This window comes from Psammomys obesus, unplaced genomic scaffold (assembly GCF_907164565.1).
Source record: "Psammomys obesus unplaced genomic scaffold, mPsaObe1.curated_primary_1811, whole genome shotgun sequence".
NCBI classification, from domain to species: Eukaryota; Metazoa; Chordata; class Mammalia; order Rodentia; family Muridae; genus Psammomys; species Psammomys obesus.
In genome coordinates, this window is record NW_026587216.1 from 44,110,028 (window position 1) to 44,135,949 (window position 25,922).

Consider the following 25,922-nt stretch of genomic DNA (forward strand, 5'->3'; position numbering starts at 1 on the left):
CACAGTTTTTGTATCCATTCCTCCGTTGAGGGACATCTGGGTTGTTTCCAGGTTCTGGCTATTATGAATAAAGCTGCTATAAACATGGTTGAACAAATGTCCTTGTTCTGTACTTGAGCATAGTTTGGATATATGCCTAGGAGTTTACATTCACAGCAGCAATGGAGGAGGGTTCCCCTTTCTCCACAACCTCTCCAGCATGTGTTTTTACTCGAGTTTTTGATCTTAGCCATTCTGATGAGTGTAAGGTGAAATCTCAGGGTTGTTTTGATTTGCATTTCCCTGGTGACTAAGGACATTGAGCATTTCTTTTAAGTGTTTCTCTGCCATTCTATATTCCTCTACAGAGAATTCTCTGTTTAGCTCCGTACCCCATTTTTTTATTGAATTGCTTGATTTGTTGCTTTTTAACTTCTTTAGTTCTTTATATATTCTGGATATTAGCCCTCTATCAGATACAGGGTTGGTGAAGGTCCTTTCCCAATCTGTAGGTTGTTGTTTTGTTCTGATGACAGTGTCATTTGCTTTACAGAAGCTTTTCAGTTTCATGAGGTCCCATTTATTGATTGTTGCTCTTAGAGCCTGTGCTGTTGGTGTTCTGTTCAGGAAGTGGTCTCCTATGCCAATGAGTTCAAGGCTCTTCCCCACTTTTTCTTCTAACAGATTTAGTGTGTGTCTGGTTTTATGTTGAGGTTTCTTCTTCCTCTGCAAGGCTTTACAGAAAAATTTCTCCAGGATCCTCTCCAGTGTTCTGTTCTTATCTGTCTTCACTCAGAATTCATCTTGCTGTGCATCTGAGGCTGGAATCCCAGCAGGCTCTTGGTGTACATTCTTTTCTTCCCCAGCCTGTGTCATTGTCCTTCTTGTCAGTCCCCACTCCATGATGACTGCTTTTGTCCCAGATGTCAAATGTTAATGATTGGAACATGCTTTCCATTTACAAAACCTTGAGAACTCTAATTTGCTGTTCATATACCTAATTAAGATACTATTCACCTTCAAGTGGAAAAAGATAACTTCAAGTCTACAAAACAGGTGCTGTCTCTAGTGATAACTACTGTCTTGTACCTGGAAGTGTGTTTTGTTTTTGTGTAAATGTGTGCCCTTTGTAAATATATATATTTGTCAAACTGGATAGATAGCACATTATCCTTAGAGGCTGTGTTTTCGCTCTGTTCCCAGTTGGCTCCTAGCAAAATGCTTGGTCAGAACAGGACTCCAACCAGTGCTGGGAAAGAGGCTAAATATCCCTGGACGCACTGCCACGCCCACATTATCGCTCAGTGTGTGTGCGGTTAGTGACAGGTGGGTGGGCAGGGAGCAAATGAACTTTCTTAGCAATCGTTCCTTCCAAACATGTCTCCCCAACACAATCACCTCTTACAACGAGCTTTTCTAACATAATATTAACCCCTATCCTATGGGCACATTTCAAATTGCATTCAGCATACTAAATTTAATAGAGTAAGGCATATGAGTAAGTTTTTTAAGGTAGACTTACACTATTTAAGAATTTATCTGCAAAAATTATGGTGCCCAACTAGTTACCAGTACTAGGCTTAATGTATCTAGAAACAAAGTAATTAAGGACAAAAGATAATAAAATATTTCTTCCCCCTTTCCCAATTGTAAACAATAGGAACAGTAAAGAAAACGTCACTGATAAAGTGTGGGCGATCATGCTATCTTAAAAAATAAACAAAACAAAGCGAAAGAGCAGGCAGTAGGAAAGCACACAGAAGCGTGAGGCATGCTCCGGCAGTTACCAGGAAGTAGCATGGTAGATGTGAGCTCTGGAGCTTCCAGGAAATCCACGTTGCTTCTTTGGAATGTCTTGCTGTAGCTTGTCTGGAGGTGGCTGTGAAGCAATTACAGGTTAAGGCTGTATGTTTTTATTTAGAGCCTCCTAAGTAGAGTCCAGCCGAGCTCAGATTTATCCAATATACCGAGCTTTGGTGGGGTGGCTCAGAGTGAATGTCCAGACACAGTCTGCTCTTGACTCTTGTCCTCAACAGGACATGGAGAGCAAAAAATGTCATCAGGAACTTAGAAGAAAAGGCACTTAAGATAAGTATACAAAAAACATTCAGCAATAGGAGGTAGGCTAGATTCCAGAATTTTACAGATGACAGTATCTTAATATCTTCATGTTTAAAGAACAGAATATCTAAGGACAGGAACTGTAAATTTTCTGTGAGTAGAGAATAAAATGGGACTTAAACTGTCTTTAAAGGCCTTACTCTTGGAGTTGCCTTGAAGGATCTCTACCTGAAATACTGTTGTTGCCATTGTGTCTTTCTTATTGCACAAAATGCTTCAATTATTTGTTTTTGGGCAAGCACTCTGACACTGAGCTACATCCCAAGACTGTTCCTTGAAGCCACAAAAATAAAGATTTCAGGTGAAATACCAATCAGTTGAATTTTCCACCATTCTCTTACTTTTATTATCAAAGTTAAGTATCCTAAAACACTGATTACTGGAGAGCTATATTTTCTGCATTACCTAAAATCAGGAACTATATGTGATAGAAGAAAAAATTTCATCTCATTTAAAATTTATTTGTTAGCAATATTACTATGATGGTTACTTTTTTTTTTTTTTTTTTTTTTTTTTACTAAAGTTGGTTTGTAAGCTTTTCTAATGTCTTTCATTCCTTTACCTGTAATGTTTGAGGACATTTAAAAAGTTATATTAGCCACTGTGTATAGTTTTAAATTTAAATAAAACAACATTAATAGAGCTTATATGTTATGAAGCTTCATGCCCCATCAGTTCTCCTTCCTGATATACCCATGACCCTGGTCTTAGGGGGTCCATTGCTGTGAAGAGACACCATGACCACAGCAGCTCTTATAAAGGAAACATCTAATCAGGGCTGGCCTACAGTTCAGAGGGTTAGTCTATCTATCATCATGGAGAGAAGCATGGTGGCCTGCAGGTAAGCATGGTGCTGGAGAAGGAGCTGAGAGTTCTACATCTTGATCCACAGGCAGACGAAAGTGTACCATACTGAGTAGCCTGAGGATATGAGAGCTCAAAGCTCATCCCCACAGTGACACTCCTCCTCCAACAAGGCCGCACCTCCCAACAGGGCCACTGCCTATGGGCCAAGCATGCAAACATGCGTCTGTGAGGGGCACTTCTATTGAAACCACCACACTTGTCTAACTGCTTCATTGAGAGCATCAGTAAAACGAAGAGACTCAAAGTGGGATCAGTATTCAAAGCTATGAAATAAGAGCGTAGGATTCAGTGTAACAGGGAAAAGCAAGTTTTAAGATGAGGTAAACACCGCAGACCTGGTGGTACAGGTCTGGAATCCTGGTGCTTGCAGCTGAAGCAAAAGCATTTCAAATTCAAGGCCTGACTGGGCCACAGGGATGATGAAAGACCAGCCTGGACAACCAATCAGACCTGGTTTTAGCGCATAAACTTACCAGGAAGCTGGGATAGAACAGTGACAGAGTGCTTACCTGGCACGCCCAAAGCCCCTGGTTCAATCTCTACCACAAAATAAAGCATTTCTAACCATTTAAAAGTTTCATCATGTACACTGCCATGCTCCACACTCAGTAAAACAAGTCATTTTCCTCCCTACTTACCGATTCCACACACTGCTGTTCTCCCAGAATTCATAAATCATGTAGCGGGATTCATTTGAAAGCTTCTGTATAGAAATACTGAAACAGAAAAGGAATTGTCAGGTCCTGGAAATTAAAGAAGCAAAAGGAGGGGTAGAGAGAGGACTCAGGGGCAAAGCATGATCATCACTGCAAGCTGGCTAAGCTGCCTCAAAGAATAATGTGGAGAGCAATGAAGGAAGACTCCCAACAGCCTCAAGCCTCCACCTGTGTACATGTGTGCGTGCGCGCACACACACAACAAATTTTCTAATCTCTTATTGTACTATGCAACAATGTTACATATATGTCTAGGAAACAAATTAACCTAAGCCAGGAAGAATATCCAATGTCCTCATCAAGAACTAAGTAGTTTAGGGTGTTTATTTTGACATGTAATGTTTAGTTTAAGATCTTTGAACAATCATTCAAAGTTATTTTTTTATTTTTATCTATTTTGTGTTGTGTGTATGTCTGTGCGCCATTTACATGCTTGGTGCCTGGTGTCCATGGAGGCCATAAAGGGTATCAGATTCCCTTGAAACTGAGGTTATAGCTGTAAACCACCATGAGGATACCTGGGTCGTCTAGAAGAGCAGCCAGTGCTCATAACCACTGCGCTCTCTCCAGCTCCAGTCAGAAGTTTTACTAAGCATCTATTACATCAAAATTAATTTAAAAATTTCAAAAAATATCCTACTCATGGTAACGTGGAGCAAAATAGAGTACAGTCATGTAAAACACAGAGAAGAGTTGGACAGGTAGTAAAATAGATGAGGAGGATCCAGATCAATACTGAAACAGAAGAACAGAGGGACATGTCCATGAAGTCATGGCCTTTGTAGGAAAAGACAGAAGTGAGATGTGCATAAAACTGAATTCTTTTTTTTTTTTTTTGACAATTTGAGCATACTTGTTTATTTTTAACATAAAGATTAAACATTGGCCTAATACCTCGTGCCATGGGATGAACTTTTTTTTTTCTTGTATTTTATTTTTTTCTTATCAGTTACATTTTATTAACTCTGTACCCCAGCCGTGTCCCGATCCCTCATTCCCTCCCAGTCCCTCCCTCCCTCCCTCCTCTCCACTGTGCCCCTTGCCAAGTCCACTGATAGGGGGGACCTCCTCCCCATTCATCTGATCCTGTTTTATCAGGTATCTTCAGGACTGGCTGCAAAGCTCTCCTCTGTGGCCTAACAGGACTGCTCCTCCCTTGGGGGGTGGGGAGGCCAAAGAGCCAGTCATTGAGTTCCTGTTAGAAATAGTCCTTGTTCCCCTCACTATGGGAAACCAATTGGTTACTGAGCTACCACAGGCTACATCTGAGCAGAGATTCTAGGTTACATTCATACATGGTCCTTGGTTGCATGTCAGTCTCAGAAAAGACCCCGTGCCCGGATATATTTGGTCCTTGTGGAGCTCCTATCCTTTCCTCATCAGACTAACTCCCCTTCTTTCTTATGATTCCCTGTACTCTGCCAAAGGTTTGGTCATGAGTCTTTGCTTTGAAAACACTGCTAGTTAGAGTCTTTCCAATGTGCTCAGTAGACTCCTGTCATACGTTCAATGCACATCCCATCTGTCATTCTAAACGAGGATTGATCATCTTACCCCATGTCCACTCTCTTGATTATCTTTTTTAGGTGTACAGATTTCATTATGTTTATTATATCTTATAGGTCTATATAAGTGAGTATATACCGTTAAAACTGAATTCTTAATGACCTCTTTTTAGTCTAATGTTTCATAATATATTTAAGGCTCTACCAATGAAATAATCGGGGCAGGTTTAGGATTTATCTATTTGTGACCAGCAGGTGGCAGTAACTACACAAGGAGTTTAAAAAGATCCTGCTCATGGCCTCGTGGAGCATGAACAAAGGGCATTTTGTTTCTTTTATTTTTATAGTGTTGTAATTTTCAGTTTTTGTATAATTTGGTTTACTATTAATAATATGCTAATGTTACTAGTTTAATTTAAGATTTCTCTGAATAAGTATTTGCTATATGATCCTTTGGAACAACAGGGAGTTTGTAATTTTCTTACCCTAGAAGTCCATGGGTAAGCTTGTGACTTTTTCCATAAATCTCCAAGGTATATATATGCAAATTAATGTATATGCATATATATACATTTCTTTCTGGGAAGAGAATCTATAGCTTATTTAGGTTCTTGATGGCGCCCTAATAGTGTATCGGTCAAATTTCAACTTTACTTTCTTTAGGATAAAGATTAAAACGCATTTTAAGTCCTCACCAGTTGCCTCCTGAAAACTTGTTGTTAATATTACTCATTCTATTAAACGCCCAGTTACCGTACTATAAGAACGGTTACATGTTCTGGACTAACCATGGAAAGGCCTATAGACCTGTAACTCCAGAATCTCCTCCAGACGCAGGAGGAGCTTAAGTTTGAGGCCAGCCTTGGCTAACTGGGGAGCTTTCTCTCAGGCATGGGAGCACCTCATTGATAGTCCCTCCCTGTGTCAGGGATTAGAGAGGAAGGGTAGCATGCTATGATAGGGGACTAGGGAACGAAGCCACAACGACAACAGCAGAACTCATTCAACCATGGCTCTCCTCCTCTGAAAAATGGTTCTGTGAGGACTGGAGAGGACCCTCGCCTCCTCCGGGCCTCCTTCCTTATCTTCGCGCCTGCCCTGCTTAAAACATCGGGCCAAACCAATGAAAATAAAGTTGTAACATGAGGGACATAACTCCCCACATTTGCATACACAGAGGTCTGGGTTTGGCCACCAGATTTCATTTTATCCACAGGGATTGATGACTAATATTTCAATGCACCCCACTGATTCTTAAGGGTGTCTTAAGAGCGAGTCTTACAATTTAATCCAGCCATGTCTCTTGAGCCCCTGATACTGGAAATATGTACATATTCAATTTATAGAATTCTGTAGCTGAGAGTAGCCTCAGAGATCACTTAGTTCAACTGAAAAACTGTAGAATCTTAGGACAAGAGTGTGATTTGAATTGCTCTCCATGAGAAGAATTCTGTTTTCAAAGTTGGAGTATGAAATCACTGAAGGCAGAAACCATTTCCCGCCTGGAGTGGAGGCCGATTCTAAGAGCACACTGTGTATGCCCCTCATCCCTCTGGTGGCGCTCTCACAGAAGGCATCGACCGTCTGTAACCTCTGAGAAAGTGAGCGGCCTATGGCGTATCGTGGTAGAGCAACTCACATAATGAGCTGCCGGAGGTTTTCTCCAAATGTGTGCGCGCGTGCGCGTCTGTAGGCATGCTCTCCAAGCTGGGACTGTGGAGGTCAGAGGTAAGCTGTGGGAGTCAGTCCTCCTCTCCCACCATGCGGATCCCATCAAACTCAGGTCACTGGACGTGACCGCAGGCCCCTTTGCCGCCTGCGCCACGTTGCTAGCCCTCACAAGTCTTTAAAAGCATCACTGACATTATAGCACAGCTCTGTCAGCCCTCGAACTTCCGAATTTCTCAGTGAATCCTCAGAGCAAAGGAACTAATTCAGTTGCCTGAATGTAACAAGATTATTACTGATAGGACTGGAACAGGAAGGATCGTACATCCCACCCCTAGTTAGCCACAAAGCGTTCAGGAATCTTTAATTCAACCATGATTCAATCCCGACAAGGAAGATTAAACGTGGTTTTGAGTGAAGCTTGGGCAAGTTTTTAACACACCACAGGCTGCTTTTTTTCTAAGCTGGACACATTATAAGCCTGTAATGAGTCCCTTGAAAAGTAAATGAGAAAGTGGATGCAAAGTTGCTAGTCTTGGAAAGCATCACCCGGCGGCAGCACTTTGCTTCTCGCGTGGTGAGGCTTAGCTATGCCTTATGGGAGATGGTGCTAAGGATTATGGGAGGCGAATCTTTGCTAACTCATAGCTTCACCAGCCCAGCACTAGGCAGCTGTGGAGGGTATACAGGATCACAGCTGCTGAGGTGCGTGGCATTTGATGATTTGTCAACAAGTAGAGAACTGGAACGGATTAAACTGTTCATCTGAAAAGCTGAATATAGACGGGCCGAGTCTCTTCTACTAGTGTTCCACCTGGGTGCTTATTTTCGGATACTTACTACATCTGTATACACCCTGATGATTGCTTCAAAGAACACTAGCTGCAGAGTATGCCGTAGGTGGATGAAGCATCGCTAAGAAACACAGCAGTGTTGTGAAGGAAAAGGCGATGCAGAGAGTCTATCCTTTTAAGAAATGGGTTTTAGTTGAGGCACCAGTCTCTGAGGGTTCCCAGGGCCCAGTTTTTTGGTCTCCTTCTGGAGCTCCTGTCCCCTCCAGGTCTTTCTATCTCCCCCTTCTTTCATAAGATTCCCCGCACTCTGCCCAAAGTTTGGCTGTGAGTCCCAGCCTCTGCTTCAATACCTCGATCAGTATAATCTTTCAGAAGCTCCCTGTGGTAGGCTCCTGTCCTGTTCCCTGTCTTCTCCTGCTTCTGATTTCTATTGCATTTGACCTTCTGAGTAAGAATTGAGCATCTTCCCTAGGATCCTCCTTGTTGTTTAGCTTCTTTAAGAGTATAGACTTTAGTATATTTATCCCACAACCAAGAACCATGCATGGAGATAACCTAAAACCGCTGCTTAGATGTAGTCCATAGATTCAAGTCACCAACTGGGTGCCATAGGAAGGGGAGCAGGAACCGTCTCTGACATGAACTCAGTGGCTGGCTCTTTGATCACCTCCCCCTGATGGGGGAGCAGTCTTGCCAGGCCACAGGGAAAGACAATGCAGCCAGCCTTGATGAGACCTGATATAGGCTAGGCTCAGATGGAAGGGGAGGAAGACCTCCCCTATCAGTGGACTAGGGGAGGGGCATAAGGGGAGAAGAGGGAGGGAGGGATTGGGAGAAGACTAGGGAGGGGCCACAGCTGGGATACAATGTGAATAAATTATAATAAATAGTATTTTAAAAAAAAGAAATGGGTGTTCTCCTGGCCTCTGCTCATCGCTGGAACAGTCCTTCATGATTCTGCCTGCTATCACAGATGTACTAGCTTCCTGACCCACCCACAGCAGGTTCTTCCTTTCTGGAGCTATTCATACCCCCAGGTCCCACTGCACATGAAAACGGTATTTCAGAACCTTAACAACTTTTGTGCCCTATTAATAAACATAAAGCATCTAACCAAATCCCTGCGAATCTGGCATGGACTTTTCTTTTGCTCCTTGCTAATTCAAAGGAGTTTACTGAATTCAGTTTTCTTCAATTGAAGAGGTGCTGTTTGCATTTTCTAAGCAGTTTTATTTTTAAACAGGTAGGCTTTTAAAACCTACATACATTGCTGCCCTGGCAAACCTCTAATTCTTCCAAGAGTGAAAACGCTTTTATCTTTGCTCTTCTGACCCTGACATGAAGGGGAATAGCAGGCATAGAGGCGCAGCATTGCCTAGGGTCTGTTACAAAGGCCACATTGGGAGGTCGTGGGGAGTTAATGATACTCACAGTGCCTAGATGGGAGGTCAGCCAGGAAGAAGGCATTGGTGACTCCAGCTCAGATTTCATGGTTCTCAGCACATGGAAGATACTATCCTGTGTACCTCTCCCATAAACATTTTATGAAATTGAGTGTGTGTGTGTGTGTGTGTGTGTGTGTGCATGTTTGTATGTTACTAGGTGTTGAACTCAGGATGTTATACATGCTAGGCAAGTGATAAGGTCTCATTGAAATTGCCCAGGTAGGACTTAAACACATTCTGTCACCTAGGCAATCCCTGAACGGGTTATTTCCCACCTCAAGCAGATAGGATCACAGGCCTGTGTGAGCGGGCCTGCCTCCAGATGGTTCTTGGTGATGAAAAACAAAGAAGTGAGGATTACAGCCAGTAAGAATAACCAAGACCCAAAACTCTGTATTCCTAGCTTTAATCCCAGTTTAATTCTAGCTTACTTCCAAGGCCTGAAAGGTAGGTTTTAGCATAAATAGGATTTAATTAACCACCGGAAAGAAGAGCAAAATAAAGGTACAAAGCACGAGTTTTTATGCGCACAAATGCACATCTGCTAATGTTTAAAGAACGTCAAGGAAGAAGTTGAAATGAGCTCACAGGTCGGGGTAGATGTGGAAGTTTTCTGAACCCAGCCAAGTTTGGGCCTTTGCGGCAGACTTCCAGCACAGCCTGAGAACAGCTGGTTGCATATTTATGGAGGAGGCTGGCCAGGTCTGAGGTATGGTAAGGAGGAGCGGATAATGTTTGATTATTATTGGTGGATGATGTGCGTTTGGGCTTCCGGGCCTGAAGGCAGAGCAATCATAAGGTCTCCACAAATACCTAGCACTTGACTGGATACTATGGAGGAGCACTGGGGAGTCCTCGGGACAGGAATTCTACCATTGCTTGCGGGAAACTGTTCTGCGATCGGTTTATCGGACTGCTTGTAGTTGAGAGACTACAGCTGATGTGTAGCATAGTTCATTAGTCTTACATAACAGCTGAGAGAAAGCCATGGCATGAAGAGAGGAGAGAAATGCTTGCCACTGATTTTATGAAATAGTGGACGTCTGAAACCATGATTTTGGAGAGCCCTGCTCTTCCCACAGAGTGGGAGGGGTCATTAGTCCACACAGTAATCAAGGCAAGACATCCGTGAGTGGGAAGCCTTGTCTACTGAGATGATTTCAGTGAGTGCTGGTTGCCTGTGTGCAAAGGGGGAGATTTCAATCTATTTGAAACCTTTCACATTCAGACGACTTTTCATTTTATTTCCCTCGGTATGCCTAATGATTAAATAAACTCGGGTTCAAAGATCAAACAGAAACTATCCTGCTAGACTCTGCAAATACCATAACCCAGAGGGCTGGGTTGCTCTGTAGAATTTAACACGAGGATTGGGACTCCCACCCTGGCCAGCCCTGGACAGCCGGTGGAGGCTGGCGTTTGAGCACTTACCGCAGGCACCCGCTTTGGGCTGACGCGCTCTCCACATAGTGCTTCAGAGCAAGCTGGAATTCCTCCAGATCGTCTTCCATCACAGACATCTGGCGCTGTACGAGCATGATGTGCTGCAGAGGAAAGGAAGCTTGTCATCTCACAAACACATGACCAGGGAAAGCCGTGAGACGGTTCCACATCTCAAGTCAGACAAAAGCCCGACAACACACAGCAGCGGAGACTAAACAAAGTGCCCTCTGCCCTGAGACACTTCCTCTTTAACAGCGAGAGATGCCGTTAGCATCATGGAGGGGCTTTCAGCGTAGGTAGCAGACCCAGGGCACCAGTATCTTAGAGACTCCCCAAAGTGCCTCTGATGGGCAGTGAATTGTCACCATACCCCAAAGCTACCAAGTTTTAAAGGGAAATTCTATCTTACTCCGTATAGCTCTGGCTTCTTGGATATTTTGTGACATCAGATACTGGACAATCAATACAATCAAAAATTTTTTTAATGTGGGCATTGGTGATTAAAGGGCTAACATATATTACCCATTTACAGCATGTGCTATTCTGAATGCCATAACCCTGTGCTCAATATTGTCAACTTGATCTGTGAGGGAGTTTCCTACATTGGATTAAGTTAGCTGGTGAGACCCAGTTTAACTGTGGCGGGCCCCAATCCCTGTACTGAAAAAAAAAAAAAAAAAAGCAAGCTGAGCACCAGTGTTTTAGTCTCTGCTTCCTGACGGTGGATACAGTACAACCAGCTGCCTCCTAACCTTGCCTGATCCTTCTCTGGCACCACACAATGTATCCTTAAAGCAGTAAGGCCAACTAAACAGTAAGGCTTTCCTTTCTTAAATTGCTTTCGCCAAATATTTTGCCACAGCAGCAAGAAAAATTGCTAATACTCCCTGCTTAATAGCTCACAATGAGGGTTGGCTAGTAACTGCTTTTCCTAACAAATCTTTTTTTTTTTTTTTAAAGATTTATTTACTATGTATACAATGTTCTTTCTGCATGTAACACCTGCAAGCCAGAAGAGGACACCAGATCTCATTACAGATGGTTGTGAGCCACCATGTGGTTACTGGGAATTGAACTCAGGACCTCTGGAAGAGCAGACAGTGCTCTTAACCTCTGAGCCATCTCTCCAGCCCCTTCCTAACAAATCTTATGACCCTTATAACAATTACAGTTTCAAGACTTCCCCAGAGATCTGCCTGTGTGCCTCTCATGGAAGTATAGTCTCAATATTAGCCCTATCTTCTTCTGCAAGGATTGAGAAGAAAAATTTAAAAGTATGAACATAAGCCTCACAAAAGTGCAAAAACAGATTTAAAAGACAACTCAGAAAAATAATATGGGATATAAGCACAGCGTGCCCAATATTGTTAACCGTGAGGCATAGAGACCACAGCTCAGCCCCTGCGCCTCTGTTCCCTGTTCCACTCAATTTCTCAGTGCTTGTCAAAGAGCTATTTGTCAAACACTGATTGTGGGAACTAAATATATCCAGTTGTGGTGGTTTGAAAAAGAATTGCCCCTATTGGCTAATAGGGAGTCGCCAAGGGGAGGGGCACTATTGCACAGGATTAGGATTCAAAAATGTCTTTGTTGAAGTAGCTGTGGCATTGCTGGAGGAAATGTGTCACTGGGGGTCGTCTTCGAAATTTCAAAAGCCCAAGCCAGGCCCAATCTCTCTCCCTCCTTGTAAGTCAGGTTGTAGCTCCCAGCTACTGAGCTAGTGCCATTTGTGCCACAGTGCATACTCCCTCCCATGGTGGTAACGGCTTAAGATTCTACACTGCAAACAAGCCCCCAATTAAATGCTTTCTTTTATAAAAGTTGACTTGGTCATGTTGTCTTTTCCAGCAGCAGAAGACACCAACAAATTCATGATGGTAAATACAGCATGCTGAGTTCTGAGTATGCAGTGATAGATAGAGACAGACCTCTAGGGCTAGGTTCATAATTAGAGCACCTGCCTAGCAGGCTTAAGTCCTAACTCAATTCCCAGTGCCATAGGCACACACAAAAAAGACTTGTCTTCAAAGGACTTAGCAAAATACAAGGCTAAAATCTATATCTAGATAATGAAATCAGCTCACATATGATGTTAGACTGTATGTAAGTCAGAAATAAGTCTAACAATTTTTTTTTTTGAGGAAACAGTATTGCTTTGCCAATGAAATACTAAACTTATCCATAAAATTCTTCAGCTGTTTGACTGTTAGAAGCATGTTTGAGTCCATGGTCTATATGAGCACTCAACAGGCTGTGAATAGTCTATAATCTCCGTACCCCAGCTCCCCAGGAAGGTGATGTTCTTCAACTGGCTTTTAAGGATGATCACAGAGGTTAATGAACCAGAAAACATTTTCACAAACACAATTGCGTTGCAAGGCTATTCTAAGAACTGAGACCCAGTGTTTAACCATGGAAGTTCCTAGCTGAGAAATGTTTCTCAGCTTGGCTCATTGTTGTGGTCAGGCAGGCAGGTTGTGTGTCTCTCATCCACTCACCCCAGTCATACCTTGATGGCCTGCTTTGATCTCTCTCTGTCTCATTGTTTCTCTCTGTCTCTCTGTCTCTCCCTTCCATTTACTTTGTCTAAAATTCATGTTTGTCTGACCTCCATAGACTAATTCCTAATAAAAAGACATAATAATATGCATAGATTCCAGATTTTGAGCTAAGGCGGCAACTTTGGGTGAGCTTTGGGTGATCTCCCTTGTAGAGGAGTCTGTGTGTGCTCTAAAAAGGGTGCCTGTGAAGATTAGATGTTCAAACCCCACAATGCTCATTCTTTGTTTTTCCAGGCACACTATGGGGCTCTGTCACACCCTCTCTGGCATTTAGGTACAATCATTTGTTGATTTTTTTAATTGAAAGATTAAAATAGAAGTTCTAGGAAACACATTTGAGCCTAAAGTTATAAAGCCAGCATATTCTATTTTTTTTTTCTCTTGTTGGTAGGAGAAAGACCCATTTGGGGAATGAGAGATCCTCAAGATGAGATGAATATGGGCCCTGAATCACTGTGTGGGCTTTTTTATTGGAAAAAGCAACATTTGAAAAATTGTATTGGAACCATTCTATAAATTTGATCCATTTTTGCCATACATAGCCAACTTGAGTTCAAGAATCCAAGGGACCTTTGCTTTATTTCCTCTCAGGGTCAGAGATCAAGAATCAGAAGACACAAACCTGTTACTAGCTGCCAAGGTTTTGGATGAACAATCCGTTTTTTTGTTTGTTTGTTTGTTTGTTTTTTGCCTGAGTCTATCAGGAACTTGGTTTAGTATTAATAATTAAATAGAATTGGTTTCCAACAACATGACTATGGACATGTCCTTCTCTAGACATCTGCAAGGACTTCTTAGGTCTGGCATTTCTGAGGGGCTGTCTTAGATAGAGGTGTGGACTCTAGACCTACATCTACCTGTTTCTCTAAGTTCTTTTCGTTTGAAAGCAATCCTTCACCACTCTAGAACTTACAGCCCCTTGCAATGTTCTTCTCACAAAGTTCCAGGTTCTGTTTCCCTCCCTGGGTTAGTGAGATTGTCATGTGAACAAGACCTGATAATGGAGGGTCAGCGAAGGTCCTCTGCAAGCAGCAAATATTTCAAGCTTTGCATGTTACTTGGCTTCTGTCGCAGCTACTCGAGTGTGTTACTGTGTGGTCACAGCCACAGACCAAAGCAGGGGCTCACAACCTTCTTTAATATAGTTCCTCATGTGGTGGTGACCCTAGCCATGAAATTATTTTGCTGCTGCTTCAAACTGTAATTTTGGTATTGTTACAACTTGTAATGTAAATATCTGAAGTACAAGATATGTGCGACCCCTCCCCCCAAAGGGCCAGGCCACATAAGCAAAGGAGAAGGGCCCAGTTTCAGCACAACTTCATGCACAGGTGGCAGACTGTGAACTAAGCCCACAGAGTGCAGTGCTGAGCTTCTACCTGTATGAAAGGCTTGGCCAACACCAGCAAAGCGGAGGCGAAGCCGGCCACAGACACCTGAAGGAGGTCCCTGGAGTGCCGAGAACCACACCACTGATCCCACCTGAGTTTCCTACTCACAAAGCCGCGGTTACTGTTTCAGGTCCCTGAAGTTTGCGTTGGGTTGCTGGGTAGCCACTGGGCGCAGCAGGCATGTTTGCTTAGACGGCACCTGGAATAGGCACCTCCTACTACTTCCTGTTCTACTTGACTACACGGTCTATTTACTACAATCGTACCCTGATTATGGCCTCAGGAGTAAAATATCTTTTCCTGTACATTGTAACTACATCTTTATTTTCACCTTTCTTTTCTTCCTTTTATTGAATGTATATTACAAAAAAAATATATCACATAATATATCCTGATTACAGTTTTCCCTCTCTCTACTCCTTCCAGTTACTCCCCACCTCCTTTCTCATCTGGATCACTAACGGGCTTCTAAGGGATAGTAATAAAAATAACACAATAAAATATAATAAGACAAAACAAAGACCATCAGATTGGAATTGGGCATGACGAACAGACAGGAGGAAAAGGGACCAACGGAGGGCACAAGAATGAGAGACCCACTCATTTGCATCCTCAGGAGTTCCATTAAACACACTGAAGTGGAAGCTGTAATATAGGTGAGGAGGACTTGGTGCAGACCCGCACAGCCCCGTGCACGCGGCCTCCATCTCTGTGAGTTCATATGAGCTTGATCGTGTTGATCAAAGCTTGTGTTTGTTTGTTTCTGTGTGTGTGTTCTTTCTTCCCCTGTATTAGATATGTCTCCTTCTGAAAATGTGTACTTTTCTGTAATATTCTTTCTCACATTTTATTACTGATTCTAGCTTAATTATGTTTCCTTCTCATCTGTTTTCTGACAAGTAGTATTCGCAAATTTATCCCCAGACCTTTTTACCAGACTGATACAGAGAAGGTATTTTTGTTTTTGGTGGGGTCATTCAAATGAAAGCTGCTTTTGCTTTTAGCAAGTGGCTGTTAGTGAATTTTTTAATGCCACATATTTACTCATTCTAGATTTGAACTCTAAGAACTCTAAAGTACTGGATAGTTTTGAAGCTTTCTTTTGTTTCTACCATCTCGTACTTTCTTTCCTTCTCCTTTCCCAAGAGCAAGGTATACAAATACTTTTTAAATTGGCTTCACTTTTACTGGCTGTGAGGCCTTAGACAAGTTACTTGTTTTTCTTAAATTTGGATACATAAAATTGAAATATCACAGTACAGTTGTATCACAGAACTGAGGGAGACTACATAGTCTTATTGTTGGAACATGTTCTAAGAATTTGAGAAGTTTGAGAGCGTGTAAGAAAACTTAAAAAAAAAACAAAAAAGAAAACAACAACAAGAGTCTTATGACCTCAGTTTCTCTAAACTACCAAATTGTTCCTGGAATGTGGTCTGGAGGTCCTCCCAGCTGTCGATTTACTTCAGCTGTTGATATTCATTTGCTTGTATGGAAAAAACATGTTTTTGCCATGTGTGTCTTGCCCTTATGATTGGACACTTTACTCAGGTGACTCTTCTCAACCCTCAGAGTATAAGTTGCCTGACGCTCTGAGTAAAGATGGCGACTGCATGAGACTTTAGTCTGATTCAGCTTTAGGCCCTGCTCTCCAGATTCACACTGCCAGCCAGAGCAGCAGATATCTTGAATCGATTTTTTTCTATGATATCTTACTTCCCTTATTTTGCAATGATGGGGAAATGGGTTTTAGGAAATAAACCATATCTTGGGTTTATCGTGATGTCATGGTTCAGTCCTTGGAAAGTTAGATACAATAATATCTTATATTCCATGTTTAAATGAGCCCACCAAATAATCTAATCTGTTCTCATGGTGAAAAAGTTTCACGAACAACAACAAAACAATTGTTAATTCACAGCCTCCCCAGCTACAAGCGCCTCTACTGCAGCGGTGAGATGCTGCATTGACAAGGTTACCAGCATGCTGAGTGTGAGCTCAGCACTGGGCTCCTGGAGTTTGAATATAAACGTAAGTACTTTCTATAAAACGAGGCCAATGCTATCTTTGGATATCAATTTGGATACCCATTTGGATATCTTGAAGATTAATGACTTGATCTCTTAGCATTTCACAGTCCCCAGATATAAGCTAAATGCTGGAAATACGGTAATATATGGGATTAGGTTTCAGCTTAGGCTTTTACAACCCTCAACTAGAGGTGTTTACAAAATGCCTTTATGAGATGGTATCCTCTGCTGGTCATGTTCAGTAATGCAATAACTCAACGTCTCATATGTGTATATTAAACTTCATTCAGCACCTTGTGCATGACAAGCTCGTTCACACAAGCAACTAGTGCCTAAGGTGAAGGATTAGGTCTCCACAAATCCACATCAGCCAAGCAAAACGAATAGGATCTTTAAACAAAGACCAAAGGAGCTTACTTGAAAAACTGCTGAAATTGTGATTTTCTAAAATCTCTACATGTACTGTGTTCCTAGGTTTAGTAACTAGTGACTCTAATGATGGGTTTATCATGCGGGTTTTTTTTTCTTGTGTATTTCATGAAAATTTTATTCTTATTGAAAGCAAGAAATGATTCAATGATAATAAATGCCATGGTAAATCTAGAAGGAGTGAAATTTGTCTCTTCGTTACTTAGGTTTCAACTTATTATTGAGGTACTAGATTTTGAGGAAAGTAAGTCTTGTCTTCAAAGTATCTATTTCTGAAAATTTGAAACGGAAATCACTCACAGGTTTAGTGTTCTCTTCAATAACTTCTTCTTCCAGGGGCTCAAGTTTTAGATCCTTCAGTCAGAGGGAGCAAAAGCAGAGAAAAAGAAAAAGATGCCAAGTTACATAACGAAAGCAATCAGCATAAAACCAGATGGTGGTTTTGTTTCATGACTAATAACAAACCCAAAGAACTTAGTTATGTGAAAGAAGATGAACTAATTCTCATTGCAAAAAGTGAGCTGTTTTAATGAAGAGATACTCTATCATTATGAAGAATCAATTTTAAGGAGCTATTTATGATATGCTCAAGTTGTTCCTGCTGTTCACTTCACATACCTATGCCACCAGAGAGCAGAGGGGAGACTAGACGTGCACTCAGCCTAACAAGCAGGCCACTTCGCTGTGAGGACTGTCACGTCTTCCCTTTCCTTGGGAGGCCATTATGAACACTTGTCTACTGAAATAATCTTTGCATGTTCCAGCACAAGTTTTATTTACTCAAGTTGGTGAATTGAGAAACAAAGGAAAATGCTACTAATATTTGTTATTATAAGTTTTCAATCTTTTTTAAATCTTTGTGTGTGTGCCTGTATGTGAACACGTGTGTACACCACAGTGAATGTGTGGAGTTTTAGAGGAGAACTTTTGAATGTCAGTCTTCGAGAATGAAAGATTTTTATAGAGACCTTCAGGTCATCCAGGAGCTACATAAATTCCAAGTGAGGAATGGATGAAATAGTTCTCTCAAATAGCTAAGAAAAAGTTGTCAGTTTACATGAGACAGTGTTAAACTGGTCAGAGCAAGACTGTACTCGCTCACCTGTGGGTAGAGCTCTGGGCAAGCTGTTTGTCATCTCCTGGATTCACTTTCAGGATCCCTCCTGCTTTCAATTCTTTCCCCCATAGGCCTTCCTCTAGCTGGCTTCTTCTTGTGTTTTAACCCAGTTTTAGTACAGCACCCTTTACGCTTTACGCAGACATTCTCAGACCACTGTCTTTCCGTGTGTAACCTCTCTATCCATCCACACTGCTGACTTCTGGAATTCAGCTGTAGTTCACCATCTGAATTTATTTTGTTTCTTTGATTCTTTCCCATATTTTTGTCTGTCTTTTTAGAGACCAGATGGTTTATCTGTTATATGTCTGTACTACTATTCTCAGAAAGCTGCTAGGCATGTAGTAGGTAGCCATTGCAGAATCAACGAGTGGCTGGATGAAGGTCTCATCTAAATCATGCCTTTTCCAAAGGTAAAACTGTGTAATGAACAAGACTGTGAACCAAACATTAGGCAGAGAGAGAGAGAGAGAGAGAGAGAGAGCGAGCAAGCCCAGGTTTGAGGTCTCCATTGGATTTCTTCCCTCAGAGCTTGGGGAACCCCAAGGAAGAGGAGGAGAAGGAAGTGTGGGAGCCAGATGTTTCCAGGACACTGGGAGAGCATGGCCTATGGAATCAATTAAGCAGGGCTCATGGGGCTCGCAGAGACTGAGGAGGTAATGGTAATGCCTGCATGGGTCTGTGCTGTGTATATATGCTGTGCTTGTTAGCTTGGTGTTTCGGGGCGACTCTTGACAGTAAGAGGGGGTATCTCTCACTCTTTTGCCTGCTCTTAGGACCCTTTTCCCCATGCTGGATTGCCTTGCCTAGCCTTGATGTGAGGGTTTGTGCCTCGTCTTTTTGTATATTGTGTTCAGTTGATGTTCTTGGAGAGGCCTTTTCTTTTCTGGTGGAGACAGGTGGATGTGGGGGAGAGTGGAAGGGGGGAGATTGAAGGAGTGAAGGGAGGAAAAGTTGCAGCTGGATTGTACTGTATGAGAGAAGAATAAAACAACAACAAAACAAAGCACTCCTTCCGCCCCCATGAATTGAATATCAGCTGTACAAGATGGAAGCTTGTGACTGCGCAATCTCTAAATGCATTTCTACCACTTTTCAGTTCTATATTATCTGAAGGGAAGAAAAGCTTTAATTATATGAGTGTGCCATCCTCAGTTATTCATCTTATGGCAACCTGATGATTCATTGGACAAAGGATAGGCTTTATTGCTGTCTTTGCTTTGTTTAATATAAAAATGTCTTACTTTTTCTCACTCTATCTAAAAAAGGGCATGTGTGTGCGTGCATGTGCGTGTTTGTGTGTGTGTAGACGTGTGCATACCACTGAAGACTACCTTGAATGTCGGACTTCCCATCCCACCTTTTTAGACAGTGTCTCTTTAGTGTTTGCTGGTGCACACAACAGGCTCATGACCTGGGAGCTCCCAGGAGCCCTCCATTTTCAACCTCTATGTATCTCCCCAGAGAAGCACAGAGATGCTTCTGCACTGAGCTTTTACATGGTTCTGGACACTTGAACTGAGTTTCTCATGCTTGGATGGTGAACACATTAACTTGCACCACATTTTGTGGAGATTTGAGGACAGCATGATTAGAACGTCAGCTTATCCCCATCACTGCTCATGGAGCCTGGAAAGGACAGATCAGAAACCTGAAAAGCTTGTAGGAATCACAAATGTCATTAGCCTCCAATCACTTGGATGGAATTATATTCAGTTTACAGTCTAGGAAGGATTATCATAAGCACATATTAGACAGAAAAAAAAAATCTATGTTCTGCCTTAGGTATACTTCCTTTTAACAGGGAGATCAAATCCAATGCTAACAACCACAGGAAACAAGAGAGTCAGCAGCAAAATGACAGGCACTTAGGCACTATTTGGCCATTGCATAGTTTTCCTCTGGAAATCTAATTCAGCACAGGACAGAATAAGTCACACAAGAAAACCGAGCCCTGTACTGCTCCACCAACTCGTTAAGACAGCTCATGCTGAGCGCCACACAGCCAGAGGCCCAGGCTTTCAGCAAATCTCTTGGATGCTGCTCTCACTATAAAACCATTTCATAGGAAGGGAGAGAGACAAAAGTCCAGGAAAGAAAGGGATGTGACAATACTTTGATTTAAAACAGAGGGGAAAAGTATTACTAAAGTTTAAGCCAATTCGGGGGGTGGGGTAGGGAAATAACTGAACAAATTTCATACACCAAGAGGAGACATTTTTTGCTAGGAACTTCAAAACCAGTTCAAAAACTTATATTTGTTCTTTAAAACAGTCTAAACATATTTAACACAGGGACCCTTGTTTGGGTTGGGGGGGAACCTGAGAAAACTCACTTCACCTTTATTTTCCGAGTACCCAGGGAGCACTCAGTCAGCTCAGGGTTTGAACCTCATCTGGGAGGGAAAGCAGTATTGCTTACTTAAAGGGTGAGATCAAAAGATGAGGTGGTCTTGGGTGAGCTGTGGGGTCATCCAGTTGTATTCTGACATTGAGGGTTAAGCAAGGGATTATCTGTTGGCGACCTGGCCTTACCCAGGGCACCTGGCTTCAAGGTCCTTAACTCATTCCCCTAGACATTTGTTCCAGAATCCAAGACCCTTAACTCACCCTCCTAGACATGCAGTCCAGAGCTCAAGGTGATAAGGGTTCAAAGGAGCAGGTCAGCATATGTAAGTAATAAGGGCTTGGTAAGCAACTGGTTTTGTATTTTTACAACTTAGGCACCTTGGTTAAGATAACAGCAAGTTCTATATTCTTTACTGGCTTACCTGACAATTAAAATGACATTTGGAGGGGTGGGGTAGAAGCTGGTCGCTGAGCCTGGGACTATGAACTCAGCTTGACTCTGCTAACAAAATGGGGGAGCAAGATGGAAGAGTTGCTTTCAAGGTGGCTGGGCTCTGATGATGGTCTTCTTTACACCCTTATGCTTCCATTGGGTTTTCATTTCAAAGCCGATCCTGTATTTGCAGGCCTTCCACCATCAGGAAACTAATATTCATAGCCACTGTTTTTTGTTTAGATCCAACTGACAATTCAGTTCTCAGAAAACGAAAGAGGAACGTTGACTTGCAACATGCTTACAGCTCATGTGTTTGCTCCAGTAGGAGAGTGATGCCAATGAAGGTGCCCTGCCGGAGGGCCTGGAGCTATCGTGGCTTGCATCCCTCTGATTTAGCTCTTCTTGTACAGAAAGAACCTTGTTTTCAGCATCCTTGCCCATCTTCAGACCCTGAGGTTTTGCCTTAGTTGTGTGTGTTAGCTGTAAGACCTAAGCTGATCGTTTCACCTCTCTTACTGACACTTATATACCTTGCCTATTGCACCTTGACATTGATGCACTTAGAAAGCCAACCTTCTTTCTCATTGTACCTAAAAATGGTCTATGACTTGTTTCTCCCATTTCTGTGAGTGAACTCTGATAGGCTGACATCCTCACACTCTTATGTGGGTTCCACCGTGCCCAACCAGTGGTGCTGTGAATTTCCCTTCTTATCTTAGAAGTCTTTCATTTCTGTTCTCTCACTTAGTGTGGGCCCATCTCTGTGTTCAGGTACACAAACTTGGAATTGTTGGAGATGACTTCTTCAGCTCTCAGCCTAGTCCTTTCTTGTTTTAATCCATTTTGATCTCGATTTAACACAACTTGTATCTTTCTGCCTGGTTTTTTATCAAAAGATCTTATGTCTTTAATTACTAGTGAAAAAAATTTTAAAAAATGTGTCTGGTTGTTCTCCATACCAAATCCAAATCCCTTAGTCTGTTAGTTAATGCCTCCTCATGACCAGGCACCAATTCATCATGTAAACTTAGTCCTCACTGCTTCTCTAAGTGAAAGACTCAAGCTGCTCCACTTTCATGCCTTCACTGCCTTCTTTAATGAATTTCTTCTTTGTTTACTTTACTTTATATAAAATGTTTGTTGGTTAATCAATTAGAGTTTATTCTACCTTTAGTGTCAACACATTTTCCTTTCCATGAATTCTCTCTTCTTTCCCTGCAGTGGTCTGGCATTGTCAGAATGTTCCCCTCACTTTTTCTAAGAAGCTAGCATGTCTCCCTAACAAAAGCAACCTACATTCCCCTTTGGAAATGGAATCATATGCAGAAAATAAACAGACTGGACTCACTGAATACATTAATTCTAGCAGGCATAACCCAGAAGACTGCAGCTCTTGTTAGCTAGACATTTAGAGACACTTCATCTCCTGAGTTCCTGAATTCATGCCTTAGAATATCTGTTGATTCCCTGAGCATTTCTATACCATTCCAGAAGAAACTTCTCAATTTTATTAAATTATAAACATGAGTTCTATTACTTATAATTAAAATCTTAATTGAGTTGTCATCATTTAAATTATAACTTACATCCTCTCTGAATATAAAATCCTCCCAAACACCCAGCTCATGGAGACCATTCCTTCAGGTAAACATCAGATTACAATCTTTTGGCACATGTCAGGACTTACTGAGAATTACAGATGAACTCAGTTCTATCAGTCATTTAAAAACAAACAAACAAACAACCTTCTTTTACCATTCCTTGTTTATTTGTACAACTATACATGGATTCTTCAAAACTCAGGTTTTCTGCCAAGCAAAAATATGCATTATTTGTTGCCCAGAAGTCACAGAAAAGATGTTTTCTTATTGCTCGACAAAGATTGCCTTTAGCACTAAGGCTGTACAAGCATATACTGTGCCAATATGCCATGACGACACTGACACGTTATACAAGCTGCTCTGCTCTATCCAAATAGGCCATTTATGCCAGGTGGTGGGAGCGCATGCCTTTGACCCTGGCACTTGGAAGGCTGAGGCAGGCAAATCTCAAGTGAATCTTTGAGTTCAATACCAGCCTAGTCTACAAAATAAGTGCCAAGGCTACACAGAGAAACCCTGTCTCAAAAAACAGAGCAAAACAAAAAAGATATGTTATTTAGGAATGTGCAATGTAGCTACAAAGATGTCTTCATCATATCCCTTCTTCTTCACTTACTCCTCAGGCTGAACACTAAAACTGTCAGTATGTTAGTCTCTAGAAGTCGAGCAAAGAATAACATTGTCCCTTAATTAAACTAAAGGATTCTCAAGACCTCACTTGTATCTCTCTCTGAGATGGATTAGCATCATTCAATCATAGCCTAAAGAGTTTATTTAATTCTTAGCCCTGGATATTATTTTAAATTTAACTCTGAGCTTTCATATTTGTTTAAAAGATCATACAAACAACCAATCAGAAAACAAGTCCTCATAACTACCAACCAGACATCCACAGAGCCAGTTAGATGTTGAGCATGATTCTATGCATGAGGCAGCCAAGGCTGATATCCAGCAAGTGAGGAAACTTGGTCAGAAGATCTTGTGAAATAGAGAGAGGAAGGAAAAGGAAGCACCCACCTTCTTTTCCAGTCTATCAATTAATTTCTGGAGTCTGTTTATCTGGGTTATCCACTGGTTGTCCTCTTCTAACAGAGCTTGGAAGGGAATCACAAGCGCAGAACGTTACATTTTTTAACAACGTAGAATGCTTAGTTATCTATCCTTCTGCCCTGAAGGGAGAATGCAGCCTCACTGATTTTTAAACACATTCCTAAAAATGTATAGTGAGTGATTTCTGAGTAATTGAATCACAGAGATCCTTGAATCACTGGCTTTTTTCCCTGTAAAGGGTTTTTTTTTTTGTTTTGTTTTGGTTTTTTTTTTTGTTTTTTTTTTTTTATATTGTTTACTGTCCTGTCCTGTGAAGCTCCATAGCACAACCAGTCTTGCTGAACCATTTTGATTCTCTCATGAGAGAGTTTTCTTTTGAAAAAGAAGGAAAGCACTGATTCTAAACTCACCTGTAAGGCAGGGGCAGGAACAGATAAAACCAGACCCTTGATAAGGAGCTGCGATGCAAAACAAGTGTAATATAGCAAGGTAGCTGGTGTCGCCCCTCCCACTGACTACGCTGGGAATTCACATGTTCTTTAGTCATGGCACAGGGGTGCAGAGTGCAAACGGGAGCCTGTTGCTCTAGATTCATGTATATGAAATACACTCATGTGTATATGTGGCTGCAGTATGTGCTAAACGTGGTTGTAGGTATAAAAGTGTATATATTTACACATGCACACAGAATATCTGCATATCTGGTACCATTTAATAGACACTAAATTGGCAAAGTGTCAGGTGCAGTTTCAGCTCTCTGAGACTTTGGAAGTAGGATTGCCCTTCCTCCCTCATTCCAGCCCCAAGCACGTTTGTTTCAGAGCACCCTCCAAGGTTCCTTGTCTGGAGATGAGCTGGCTCTCTAGCTTTGCTGCAGGGAGGACCTAGAACAGCAAAACAGCTCAAGAGTAAATAACATTATATCCCTGAGAGGAGCTGGCAGGTAAACTATTGCCAACAAGTGTTGCTATTGTTTCTCCACAATATAAGAGCCTGTAGTGAGAAAGAGAAGCCAAAATTTCAGACACAGCAAGCTCACTCACGAAGAGAAAGCTCGATTGTGAACTCCACTTGACTGCCTCAGCTTCCCAATTTGATGATGTCATCTTTATGTGTCACTATTGGTTCTTTTACTTGGAAGCCTCACCAAACGGGGGTACTCTTCTGGGACTATACAAGAGGACCTCCAGCGGGCTGCCTTGGCAGCGCTTTCTCAGTCAGTTTCTGTGGGATGTGTTAAGAGCTTGTTTTTATAGCATGCTCTCTCTCTCCTCTCTTTATTCTTTTACTTTAACCTGCTACGTACTTGGTAAGCTCATTCATCTTAAATTCAAAATATGACTGTTATAGATCATTCTCTGGACTGTACAGAAAGCACCACTGTATAAGCACTGCTGGTGTTATCACTGTAACTATCACCATGTGAAGATGCACAAGAAGGCGTTATGGTCTGAGACCTTGAAGGGCATCCTAACTTCCGGTGTGCTGATAACAGCTCACACAAGATGTCTCATAAGTGCTTGTTAAAGTGGTATTAGTTAATCTTTCTTAAAATGAAGGCAAAATTGAATCCACAACTCTAAGTCTTGCTTTAGAATAAAAAGAAATGAAAAATAAAATGTAATCAAGACTTAAATTATAAAGAGGTACCATTCCCATATAGAAACAGCACATTAAATTCCATTAATATTTAAGATTTCAAAAGTAATGCATAGTGATTTTTGGGGGAAGAAATGCACCAACAAATTATAAAGTAAAAACAAATATTAGCACTGCACCAAAAAAAAGTGTCATCAGAAATGAGAGTTTTTTTTTTTTTTTTTTTTTTTTTAAGAAAATAACTTTAAATGCAAAAACCAGTATGTTTACTTTTTAATTCACAAGTTAGGTAGCGTATTTCCAAGCTGGGTTATTGCCTACAATCAAAGTCCCTGAGAATTGTAGTTTTATCTCTGTCCTCTTGTCCAAGCACTAACCAGTCTTTACCCATCTTAGCATCTAAGATTAGAAGTGATTCATACACTCAGGATAACATGACCATAACTGACTAATTTTTACATTTTTCTAAAAAAATTGCATCACATCTCTCTCTTTCTCTCTCATCAATCAATCATCAATCGATCATCTTTCTATCATCTATGTATCTGTCCCTGTATCTATGTATCTATGCATCTATGTATGTATGTATGTATGTATGTATGTATGTATGTATGTACCATCTCTCTATGTGTCATCTGCTTTTCATCTATCTATCATCTATTATCTATCTTTTTATCTAGTATGTGTGATAGATAGATAGATGATAGAAAGATAATAGATGATAGAGAGATAAATGATAAACAGATGATATATGGAGAGGTGAAAGAAAGAAAAAGAAAGAAAGAAAGAAAGAAAGAAAGAAAGAAAGAAAGAAAGAAAGAA

General features: G+C 41.4%; 1 protein-coding gene across 1 annotated transcript in view; it reads right to left on the reverse strand.

Annotated features, from left to right (window-relative positions):
- The window catches only part of Necab1 (N-terminal EF-hand calcium binding protein 1), a 163,950-nt gene that overhangs the window by 4,073 nt on the left and 133,955 nt on the right, over positions 1–25,922 (reverse strand). Inside the window, exons 8-12 of the mRNA XM_055603579.1 lie at positions 23,469–23,545; positions 17,250–17,303; positions 10,527–10,639; positions 3,606–3,683; positions 1,767–1,858 (exon numbers count right to left, since the gene is read on the reverse strand). Coding sequence (XP_055459554.1) covers positions 1,767–1,858; positions 3,606–3,683; positions 10,527–10,639; positions 17,250–17,303; positions 23,469–23,545 — 414 coding nt within the window. The remainder of the gene's footprint in view (positions 1–1,766; positions 1,859–3,605; positions 3,684–10,526; positions 10,640–17,249; positions 17,304–23,468; positions 23,546–25,922) is intronic.